We start from the raw sequence: 10,951 nt of genomic DNA, 5'->3' as shown, positions 1-10,951 counted from the left end.
ACTGCCGCTTAGCCACGCAGCCGCCATTCCCTTAACTTTCTGCCTCCGAGTAACCCGAGAGTATTTCCGGTTCCGGCTGTGGGCCGGAGAAGACATGGCGACATCTTCGTCGGCAGCTGCAGGGGAGGAGGACTGGTAACTTTGGGGCATGGGCTTTGGCTGACCGCCTGGATCCGGTCCGGGGGACTAGCGGCGCCGTGGACGGTCCGTATGGCGGGCATGTGGGGCGGAGCGAGGGATGGCAGAGACGCTGACATCTTTCCCTGAGAGCTTCTGGACTGGGAGTGGGTGGGTGGAGGGGCGCTGATCTAAGCGAGAGACGACGGGATCTGCGCTGACCAGGCCAGGGCGAGCCGCGCCTTATCTGGTTCGACCCTCTTTCCTCCGGCCTCATCCTATCCCCTTGTCTCTCCTTGAAGTGGATTTGCTCAGGGTCCGGGGGGATGCCTGCTCATCATATGGCCCCACGTCTCTTTAACCTCCCAAACCTGTCCTCCAGCTCCCGTGCCCCTCCCCGCTTGGTGAGCCTATTTCTGCCGAGGCTTTCCTCTGCCTTCTCCCTCCCTGACAGTACTGAGGACTGTTGTCTGAATAAAGCCTTACACTTCACAAAAAGCTCTCTTAGTCCTTCTCTCAAGCATTCTTAAAAGAGACCAGAACCTGAAAGGACTCTGGGATTTGGGGAGAGGATAAAAGTGGGTCCACTCCACATTTTATTAGCTGTGTGATGCCGACCAGGCCTCCTATGTTCTATGAGTCAGTGTCCTCTGCTGTGGAAAGGTGGGTGTGGCATCTACCTCATAGAATAGTGGAGAGGATCATGAGGGGTTTGTCACATACATCGGCCTCCTCTTCATGAATAACTCTGAGATGTAGGCATCTGAGGAGACTACATGAAGCCTGACAGGTAAATGATTTGCCAAAAGGTACATAATTATGACTAGGAATCCAGGTTGCCTGATTCCAAATCCTGTATCCTTAGTACTAGGATATCCTACAGTCCCCTCCCCCTTTTTTTGGTCACAGCTTTACCGCCATCCCACCCCATACTTCACATCAAGGCTCAAGTCCCAGCTAGACTGAGTGAAATATTGAAGGGCCTCTTGATGGAGGCTACACCCCAGTGTTTCATTGATTCAGCTGGCCTTTATTGAAATCATTAGACCATGGTTTTCAGCCTGTTCAGGGGAACATTATGATTCTGAGGAGACACTTTGATGCATGGAGAGAGCAGCAGTGATTGCACAGCTAGTCTGTGATGCTGTGAGACCAAAAAAAAAAAAGTTTTGAGCCTTGGCTGGTATGTTCAGTGGTTAGAGCATTGGGCCTTGCATGGAAGGGTCTAGTGTTCAATTCCTGGTCAAGGGCATGAACCTGGGTTGCAGGTTCGCTCCCACCCCCAGTTGCAGGAGGCATCTGTCGATGTGTCTCTCTCACATCAATGTTCCTCCCTCCCTTCCACTCTCTCTGAAAAAGTAATGGAAATGTGGATTTAAAAAAAAAAGTTTTGAGAACCACTAATAAAAAGTCATGCTAAGAGCAGCGTTGCTTTTGGTGAAGAGGGAACAATATACCTGTAAGAAAGCAAGCCAATTATGCATCTTTTAATGTATCAGTGTCACCTTCAGGGTCATTATGACTGCTGTTTCTGTGATTAAAAATGTGTGTCCTCTGATTTACATCAGGACCACTGGATCCAGACCTGGACAGGTTGATACAACAGGGTCATAAATACACTGAATACTAACTATATCCTTCTTCCCTTTTAAGGGAAAAGGTTATATACAAGTATAGGCTAGGTACTATGGCCAAGATGTCCCTAGATATCTTACATAAACAAAGCCCTTTCGTCCTCACAATAACTCTAGAGAGTAGGTGGCATTATTTATATATGTTAGACAGGGTAACTCAGGCTTACAGAGATAAGTAACTACTCAGATCACATGGGTACTATGTGATTGGTACCTATTGACTCTAAGGCTGATGGCTCTTCCACTACAACACAGCAACACAGCTTTTATATCACCTTGGTCTGTTCAGATGGCATCTCCTTTGAGAAGGTTTAGGGTAATTAATATTGGCAGTATATGTAAATACTGTGATTCCCATGAACAGTAGTTAGAGAAAGCCAAGAGTGGTATTAGTAACCTTGATGTTAATCAATGGACATCATATTTCTGGGTCAGAGAGAGGGCCACTAAGGAACAATCAACAAAACTTAAATAGGGAGTCAGGAAACCAGGTTCTCACCTGAGTTCTGCCTGTTAGGCCTTGAGATTTGGGCTAGTAATTTCACCTTCCTGAGAACCTGTTTCCTCGTCTGTTGGCAGAAATGATCTCTAAAACTCTGTCTCTCTAGGGTCCTTCCCTCTGAAATCGAGGTGTTAGAATCTATCTATCTGGATGAACTACAAGTGATTAAAGGAAATGGCAGGTGCGTATTCCAGTAGAGGTAGACGTGAGTCCCCTTAGAAATGAGATGTTTCCATGCAGAATCTGTGAGCCCTGATCCAAAAATGTTTCTCTCGTGTAAAGACTATTCCTTTCATTCCCCCACCACCACCAAAAAAAGAGGGAGCCTGTTGCTTACTTCGTCTGCCTGCTTTACTATCTCACCCCCAACCTCCCCAGCCCTCCAGCCCTTGCCCAGTCACATCCCAGGTCTCCACTTCATCCACCTACAGATCTTCGCCGTGGGAGGTCTACATCACCCTGTACCCTGCCACTGCAGAAGACCAGGATTCACAGTATGTCTGCTTCACTCTGGTGCTTCAGGTCCCAGCACAGGTGAGGTTCCTACCTTATTGCAGCAAAGGGAGGAAGGGGGCAGGTCTAGGGTGGGGTGCTTTAGCAGTAATTTTTGGTTTTCTCCTACTAGTATCCCAATGAGGTGCCACAGATCTCTATTCGTAACCCCCGAGGACTCTCAGATGAACAGATCCACAAGTAAGCAGGCTGGTCAGAGCAGGGGAAACTCAGAATACAGCTCAGTCTGGGGAGGGAAGGAAGCAGGCCTAATGTTTGGTTTGCCTTCTTCTTTCAGGATTTCACAGGCACTGGGCCATGTAGCCAAGGCTGGGCTGGGCACTGCCATGCTCTATGAGCTCATCGAGGTAAGAGGTCTAGCCTGGGGAGATGTCCTTTCTTTCAAGGGAAGCCATGACCTAGAATCATGAATATGTTTGTGTTCATCCATTTAGTCCTTGTTTTGGTAAGGTCTAAATCCAGAAAGACAAGACTTTCTTCTGCTTCAAAAAAATCTCCCAACAGGACAGTTCTATAGCTTTCTCAAGTTGCCTATTCCAGCATCTTGATAGAAAATTGCATTTCTTCTTTAACTTGCATTAGTCTTGCTTTAGTTTCAGTGCTAAACTTGTTTTCTTGGCACTGGCAACTGAAAGTAGCAAGAGACCTGGAGGGTCTCTGCCACAAATGAACATTTGAAGGCTAGTCTGCCATTAGAGCTGACTCCAGAGTCAGGGTTCTGTACAGAGTTTCTCTCCTAGTGAAGGAAACCCACAGGAAGCACCACCTAGAACTACAAGTTAACATACAAAGGTCACTTTTGCTGTTTGAGGTTAAAAAACACACAATTAAGTATAGTCTCGTTTTCCTCTACTTTGAGTTTTTTAGAGAAATGTTCAGAAAAGAATAAAGTTGGGTGGTCTGGTGTCAGAGAGAGAGTGCATAGGCCATTGTAGCACTCCTGAGTCAGGCCTCCACAAAGCAGTGTTGAACTTTGTGGAATTCCAAAGTATTAACTATTAAAATAACAGTGCAAATGCATATTTGATAGCTCAACTTGATGCCTTTGAGTTCTCTGTTCCTTGATTTTCTTTCTGGAAGCCCATTCCAGAACAAACTCACTGGGTCAATGATTTCAAAGGGGGCTAACCAAGAAAGGCCTCCTAGAAGATGTGTTTTCACTGAACACTTTTTTTCTCTAAGATACATTATTTTCATCCTCGAGCTATTAAAGGTGACTAAATGAGTGGGAAAACAAATTGGATTTTGAATCTGGCAGTTTGGATGAGGGTCAGGGACTTAGGGCAGGATTGATTCCAAGCAGAGGGAGCATCACCAAGACAGAAATGTGTGCACACGAGGTAACAGACCGGTGTGGTGGGAGACCAGTTACTCCTGGGAGTACTGACAGGTTTTGCTCACAGTTCTTGCTGCTGCATCCCTGTTTGAACAGTGTCTTCTCTTCTCTCAGAAAGGGAAGGAAATTCTCACAGATAACAACATCCCACATGGCCAGTGCGTCATCTGCCTCTATGGTTTCCAGGTGGGTCTCTCTTGTGACTTGGGGTCTGCTTGGGTAGGCAATGGAGGGCTCATGAGAGAGCTCATGAGAGAGCTCTGATGCAGCGCCCTGTATCCATACTCCCTCCAGGAGAACGAGGCCTTTACGAAAACACCCTGTTACCACTATTTCCACTGCCACTGCCTTGCTCGGTACATCCAGCACATGGAGCGTGAGCTGCAGGCTCAAGGACAGGAGCAGGAACAGGAACGGCATCATGCCGCAACCAAACAGGTCGGCCTGCCAGACCCTGCTAACGTTTGACAGCGATGACTAACAACCTTTTCTCCCCGTCCAGTCCAGGGGCTGTTAACCTTCTTATGGTCATGAGTGAACACTCACTTCTGTTTAGAAACAGGCATGCCTGTGCCTTCTGTCCCAGCCCGCGGCAGATTAGGCTGGCTGAGTGGTTGGGCAGCTGGTGATCATCCTGGGCCGTGAAGCAGGGGTGTGGTTTTCTCCTCTCTTTTTAGAAGGCTGTTGGTGTGCAGTGTCCAGTGTGCAGAGAGCCCCTCGTGTATGATCTTGCCTCACTAAAAGCAGCCCCTGAACCCCAACAGCCCATGGTAAGGAACTCCCTTCCTAATATGAGGCAGGAATAATGGCATTCTCCAAGGGGGGAGGAATGGCATCTTGTTTGCCTTGAATGGGCTCTGAAATTGAGCTCAATCTGAGACCTCTACAAAGCCACAGCCGCCACTGGAGCCCAAGGCTTCATTCAGGAGCCCAAATCTGAGGGATAAAAACCAATAGCTGCACAGATTTCCTGAGGCAGTCCTGGAAGAGCAGGGGCTCAGGTCTACCTTGTGTTTATTCTTCCCTCCCTGCCAATCTGCTCCCTTCCTACCAGGAGCTGTACAAGCCCAATGCAGAAAGCTTGCGCCAACAAGAAGAGCTCAGGCGGCTCTACCAGAGGCAACAGGAAAGGGGGGGCATCATTGACCTAGAGGCTGAACGTAACCGGTACTTCATCAGCCTCCAGCAGGTGAGGAAATAATTTCCCACTCCTTCCCTCATGACACCAAGTTTCCTGTGAACACCCCTCTGCCATGCTGAGCTTTGTTCTACCCAGGGTGGTTACGGGCTGATGGTGGTCAATTCATTTAGTGGGCGAGAGGCCTGTAGTTCCCTGCTTTGAGAAGCTGAATCTCCTTATCTGCATCTGCTCACTTTTTTCTAGCCACCTGCCCATGTGGAACCTGAGTCAGCTGTAGATGCCTCCAGAGGATCCCAACCACTCAGTGCTCTTGCCACAGAACTGTCCCCTTCATCAACTGCCCAACCTACCCAGTCAGCTCCTCTGCCTGTGGCTTCCCAGTATATGTGCGAGAAGATTCCAGGGACTGGGCCAAATCAGCAAAGGTTGAGCGAGACACAGAAAACTATCCTGGATACGCCCCGGGCCAACCGAGGCCCCTGGAGACAGCCTGAACGGAGGCACATGAAGGGAGGGGAATACAATGCCCACAAAGGTACCAGTGACACCCAGGAACTGCCACTTCCTGAGGGGCCCAAGGAGTCCATGGACGTAAAGCCAGAAGAATCCCATAACCAAGGGGTTGGAGGTCCTTCCCAAGAGAATGGGCCTGGCAACTGGCAGGGTCCCCCGCCCCGCAGGACTCGGGACTATGCTCGCTGGGAGCGTTCTAAGAGTCGGACACCAGGTTCTTCCTATCCCCGCCTGCCTCGGGGTCGGGGAACCTATCCACCTGGTATTCAAAGGGAGCCCTTGAGCCTGGAATCGGAGGATGGTTCCTAGCAGTACTGTGGTGGGACAGGGAAATGGGGGTAGGAGGGGGGCAATAAAGAGATTTGGCCTTGTTTGGCTTTCTTTGCTCAGTAGCGCCAAGCCTGTGACGTATGGCTGTCTTCCTAAATTCCTAGCAAGGCTGGAGTGTGCCAGAGTAGCCTCAGCTTTGCCCTGAGGTCTGCTATCCATGGTCTAGGTCAGAAGGGGTCTGACATCACAGCTAGTGTAGTGGGTTTCAGGGAAAACTAGTGGATGCCAGCATTTAAGCAATCTGCAGGAAGCACCCTGCCCTGTAACCCACTGTGTGTATACCCACTATTTATGTGTATGGGTCCCTCAAAAAATACATACACTTTAACAGGTAACTCAATTTTGATAATGAAATGTATTTTAATAAACAGTGCCTTTATAATTATTAAGTATAGTCTTCAAAGTGTGTGTATATATTTTTTGGAGACACCATATATAGATGCTTTTAGGTGGAGGACTGTACTTTTTTGTTTACTATAGTGTCGTCTTCCCCCTTCGTCCTAGGCCAGTGATGGTGAACCTTTTGAGCTCAGCGTGTCAGCATTTTGAAAAACCCTAACTTAACTCTGGTGCCATGTCACGTATAGAAATTTGTTGATATTTGCAACCATAGTAAAACAAGATTTATATTTTTGATATTTATTTTATATATTTAAATGCCATTTAACAAAGAAAAATCAACCAAAAAAGTGATGTCATAGGTTCGCCATCACTGTCCTAGGCTGTGCTGCTAGCACTTGTATAGATAGATGCTTAATGGCTCCTGTGATTGCAGCCCCTGCTTTTTACTCAAGTACCAATACAGGGAAATCAGAGACCAGAGTAGTGTGGCAGGTATTTATTGATCCCCTAGAGGAGAGGAGCTGAGCACAACCCAGTTGTCACCTCAGGGACTCAACATTTTGCATTGCCCCTGTAGGGTCATTTTTATACAGCATGAAGTAGCCCTGCACCTGGGCAGGACTAATCTGAGTTGTAGTTTGAAGGACACATTCTGCAAAGGCCTCCGCCAAAGAAGGTGCTTGCCCTGGATAGAACCTCTGGAACATCTGAGTCAGCTGCCAGTGTGAGCAGTAGCCCACGTACTCCTTCATGTCTACTCGCCCCGGGCGTATCAGGGCAGGGTCCAGTCTAAGGAAAAGGCAGCAAAGTAGAGTCACAGGTAGTAGTACCACTGGTAATCCCCAAATAGATGGTTCCCACTGAACTTCCTGATTCTCCCAAGGTACAGAGTTGGTGAAGTCTAGCCTCAGAGTGTCTCACTCCTTCCTACCTGTCAACATGGTTGGTGGTCATGAACACAATGCGGGCCTCAGTGGAAGCCACACCATCCAAGGCATTGAGCAGTCCACTGAAGGTGAGACGACCTAGACCTTGGTACTTTATTGGGTCTAGAGGAAGGGAGAGATAAAGAAGCATAGCTGGTCAGTCACAGTCCTACTTAACACATTGTGGGCCAGTAGTTTTATTGCTAGCTTTACCCAGGGGCCAGATAAGTTTCTACTGAACAAGTACAAAAAACATTTCACATAAATGTTAAAGGCATGCTTTAAAATTAAATACCCATTGCACTTTGAAGTTATTACATGTTCTTACAAGCTAATGTCTTTTTAATATTGTGATTGGCCACAAGCCTTAGAACAGAAAACATGAGAATTCTTGTGATCTGTCCACAATGTGTTAAAATTAGCTTTCTATTCCCCACCACATTCCCTACTTATCTGAGTCACTTCTGGGCTCTTGTTGCTAACCCAGCCATCCATCAGTCGTCTGGGTTTCTTTCTTCTACTGTTCCTCATTTTAAACCGCCCCCTTTCCTCAACTCCTTTCACTTACTCTGCACAGCCAGGTCTCGACTGAGAAAGGCAGCATCCACATCCTCTAGGAGCACCAGACTCTGCTGTGGGGCCGCACTCAGCAAGTGGTTGAGCCGGTCATCAGAGAGGCTGGAGTCTGTGAGACTCAGCAGGCAGATGCTGTGCTCCAGCTCCCCGGCCAGGGCTGTGCTATGGAGGATGGGAGGACAGGTGGTTGGCAATCTGGGAATTCATCCTTGGGCCCAACTGCTCGTTCCTCACTATACTAGGTATGTCAGGCCTAACCCTTTCACCACCCCACCCTAATGTTCCACATCTTACGTTTATCCTGGTTCCTGTTCTCCACATTTATTTCTCTTTCCAATTCCATCAACCCAGTTTTTCTCCAGATTGAGGGTTAAGAGAAATGACTCTACTCACATAAAACTGCTCTTTCCACAACCAGGGGGCCCATAAAGCAGGTAGCCACGTCTGTAGGGAATGCCTGGGAATACAGCCAGGATGATCATTAAGACTTCAAGTCAGTCATGTACTCTGCCCCAGATATCTGCATTCATTCCCAACCCTGTTTCCTGGAGGCCCAAGGACCTTGGTATTAGAAGAAATCATCCCCGTAGGCAACTTTCTTTTCCCCTTCATCTCTGGGAATTGGGCTAGTGCTGTATGTCCACCCCATCTGGCCACAGAGACTAACCTGTTTCCTCCTGCTCTACCACCACATCAAAAACAGCCTGGTCAAGACCCCAGCTGCTTCTCACCTCTGTCAATGTACCACTTGGGGTTATCAATAAATTCTCGGATGTCCTTGATAATTCGGTCAGCCAGACCCTGTTCTAGAACCACAGAATTCAGTGGCCGCCGCCGGCGTGGATATCCAAAGGGGCGCCATTCAGAGCCCACGGCTGTGTGCATCACTGTTTTCCCTTCTTCCTGTTCCAAGGCTAGTGCTCGAGCTGGGAGGGAGGAGATGAGACAAAGTCAGTATTCCTCTCTGCTGTGCAACTAAGGCAGAGCTATGCCAAAACAGCTTCCCCCAGCCCCCTGATCCCATGGGCTCAGATCCTCCAAGCTTCCCTTCCTCTGATGTCAAATGCTCCCAACCCTGCAACTCCCCATAGAGCCTGCCTGTGTCATCATCACACACCTTCCTCCAAGATGTTGAAGAAAACCTTGCGGTCAGTGCCCAGAGCTGTGAAGGTGACAGATTCCCAAGGAGTGCCCGTCTGCAGGTCTATCATCTGCATCTCTCGACTTCGTTCCACTCGGATCCATTTCCCCTGATACCTGAATAAGAATGGTCACATTGGGGTGAATTAATGGGTCAAATTCATTCTCCTTTGCTATTCTCAGAGCGCTCCCTGGCTCCCAACCTTACCAAATAAAGTGATTTCCAGGGCTGGGGACAAATTCAAACTTGGTAGAGATGCGACCACTCTCATGCTGCAGGTACGAGGTCTCGACACTGAGGTGCTGAGTACGGGCACTGTGGCGGGTGAGCCAGCTAAGCAACCAGGCATAGCTCCTGTCTCGAGCAGGGACTTCCAGTGTGATCATGTAATGGCGCCGGAATGCCACCAGGCCCAGCTGGGCACCCTTCCGGGCCAGGGCCAGGACTGTGCCCACACCCACCAGCCCAAATCCAGCCCCAAAGTAGGGATTGTCCTTCAGGGTCAGGACAAAGTCTGAAAGGGGCATCTTGAAAGGGAAACACCAAACCTTACAGGCCCTGAGGCAATTTCAAAACCTGGAGATGCGGAGCAGTGGGAATGGGAAAAAAAACACAAGATTAGTTAAGCAACTGGACTCCTCAATCCCTCCCTCCTGCAGAAGCTGGGAACAGGAAAGGCAGGTCAGTCACTGTGCACTTCAACGTCCTCCCCTTGTGAGTTGGTGGTGGTGTTGGAATGCAAGGGCTGAGACTCCAGGCCCCTTATCCCATTTCATTATCCTGTTCATACTTCAGTTTCCTACCAAAGGACTGTCTGGAGAATCCTAAGAGAACAATGTAACTGCCTCCACAACAGGATAATGGACAGAATTTTTGTGGTCCCTGGGACCAGTTGAGATAGAAAGGGACCAGGATCAGCAGGGATGAAGACATTCTCTTCCATTGACTTGTCAGTAACCACCATGCCTTGTTACAATGAGTCATGTCCTTCAAATATCCTCTCCTTTACATGCTCAATTCCCAATGTCCTGCTTAGCCCTTTAATATCTCCCACCTGAGATATTAAAAAATTTTAGTTCTTGAAATGGTATCTTGATGGGGAGTTCTCCATCTCTGCTTCACCAAACTGGTACACAGGGGTCCAGTTCTTTCTTCCTAAAGATCGGCTTCTATCATATTTCTTTCCCTACTCCCAACATCTCTCAACAGATCCCTGAATTAGGTAAAAACTCCTCTGCCTGGTACTCAAAGCCCTCCACCTACCCCTCATGGATTAGCTCCTAAAATTACCTGTTGAACAAATAAATAAACCACCTCCCACCTCCTGGCTCAGCGGTTCTGTCGACTCAGAAGCCCATTCTAATGTATTCTCTCCTATTGAAGTCCCGCCCATTTGCTCCTTCCTCCATAGAGATTTTTCACAATTCTCCACCATCAAACGTGACCGGGTCTAACTCTAGTCTAGACTGTAAGATCCCGAGGGGTAGGAAGCCAGTCGGTTTCTACTACGTCTCCCCCGCCCCTTCCACTTTGCTCTGCGCCTGGCACGCTGGGCGAAGCACTGACAGCAGTGACCTCCGGGGAGGTTCAGCGTTGGATGGAGAATTCCAAAGCACCTGCGCATGGAAGCCACAGACAAAGCCCTTCCCGTCCCGGGCCCTGGGCGGACGCCCTCGCCCGCACCCTCTCCGCACCCCAGCTCGCGCCTCCAGCTGCGAGGTTGGGGGTAACCCGTCACTCCATCGCCTTACCCGCATGACTCTCTGGCCCGCCCTCTCAATGGTTTCACCCCTTCGGGTTTGAGGGAAGCGCCGCTCGGCCCCACCCCCGAGCCTTCCATCTACTTCCCGCCACGCCCACCGGGAAGGCCCTGCCGCTCT

General features: G+C 49.0%; 2 protein-coding genes across 6 annotated transcripts; one reads left to right on the top strand and one right to left on the bottom strand.

Annotated features, from left to right (window-relative positions):
- Positions 1–63: 63 nt before the first annotated feature.
- On the top strand, positions 64–6,455 carry RNF25 (ring finger protein 25). 3 transcript variants are annotated; one of them, XM_070422149.1, is made up of 10 exons: positions 64–135; positions 2,360–2,434; positions 2,685–2,787; positions 2,879–2,946; positions 3,044–3,113; positions 4,217–4,288; positions 4,397–4,540; positions 4,783–4,872; positions 5,157–5,291; positions 5,487–6,455. In XM_070422149.1, exons 1-10 carry the CDS (start codon positions 95–97, stop codon positions 6,063–6,065), a joined length of 1,377 nt encoding a protein of 458 aa, XP_070278250.1. In that variant the 5' UTR covers positions 64–94; the 3' UTR covers positions 6,066–6,455. The 3 variants fall into 3 exon arrangements, with proteins under 3 accessions (XP_070278250.1, XP_070278249.1, XP_070278251.1); XM_070422148.1 differs by having other exon boundaries at positions 4,780–4,872; positions 5,487–6,454; XM_070422150.1 differs by lacking the exon at positions 64–135 and adding an exon at positions 242–907 and having other exon boundaries at positions 4,780–4,872; positions 5,487–6,454.
- Positions 6,456–6,727: 272 nt separating this feature from the next.
- On the bottom strand, positions 6,728–10,904 carry BCS1L (BCS1 homolog, ubiquinol-cytochrome c reductase complex chaperone). Of its 3 annotated transcripts, none has more exons than XM_070423312.1 (8): positions 10,823–10,904; positions 9,279–9,647; positions 9,048–9,187; positions 8,662–8,856; positions 8,324–8,387; positions 7,923–8,092; positions 7,360–7,477; positions 6,728–7,217 (listed from the first exon to the last, which is right to left on the bottom strand). In XM_070423312.1, exons 2-8 carry the CDS (start codon positions 9,596–9,598, stop codon positions 6,968–6,970), a joined length of 1,257 nt encoding a protein of 418 aa, XP_070279413.1. In that variant the 5' UTR covers positions 9,599–9,647; positions 10,823–10,904; the 3' UTR covers positions 6,728–6,967. The 3 variants fall into 3 exon arrangements, with proteins under 3 accessions (XP_070279413.1, XP_070279414.1, XP_070279415.1); XM_070423313.1 differs by having other exon boundaries at positions 10,688–10,830; XM_070423314.1 differs by lacking the exon at positions 10,823–10,904 and adding an exon at positions 10,766–10,781.
- Between the last annotated feature and the right edge of the window lie 47 nt (positions 10,905–10,951).

The sequence above is a fragment of the Myotis yumanensis genome, unplaced genomic scaffold (assembly GCF_028538775.1).
Source record: "Myotis yumanensis isolate MYYU_CA2020_CCGP unplaced genomic scaffold, mMyoYum1.0.hap1 SCAF_8, whole genome shotgun sequence".
Classification (NCBI taxonomy): domain Eukaryota; kingdom Metazoa; phylum Chordata; class Mammalia; order Chiroptera; family Vespertilionidae; genus Myotis; species Myotis yumanensis.
The sequence above is the reverse complement of the archived record's forward strand: the minus strand, read 5'-3'. Positions and strand labels throughout refer to the sequence as shown.

Excerpts from the sequence above, each read along its gene's own strand:
- RNF25 (XM_070422148.1), top strand. The coding sequence starts at position 95 with ATGGCGACATCTTCGTCGGCAGCTGCAGGGGAGGAGGACTG. Across the intron at positions 2,947-3,043 it reads TCAGATGAACAGATCCACAA|GATTTCACAGGCACTGGGCC; the intron begins GTAAGCAGGCTG and ends TTCTTCTTTCAG. Across the intron at positions 4,289-4,396 it reads TCTGCCTCTATGGTTTCCAG|GAGAACGAGGCCTTTACGAA; the intron begins GTGGGTCTCTCT and ends TACTCCCTCCAG.
- BCS1L (XM_070423312.1), bottom strand. The coding sequence starts at position 9,598 with ATGCCCCTTTCAGACTTTGTCCTGACCCTGAAGGACAATCCCTACTTT. Across the intron at positions 9,188-9,278 it reads CCTGGAAATCACTTTATTTG|GTATCAGGGGAAATGGATCC; the intron begins GTAAGGTTGGGA and ends ATTCTTATTCAG. Across the intron at positions 7,218-7,359 it reads ACCACCAACCATGTTGACAG|ACTGGACCCTGCCCTGATAC; the intron begins GTAGGAAGGAGT and ends CCTTTTCCTTAG.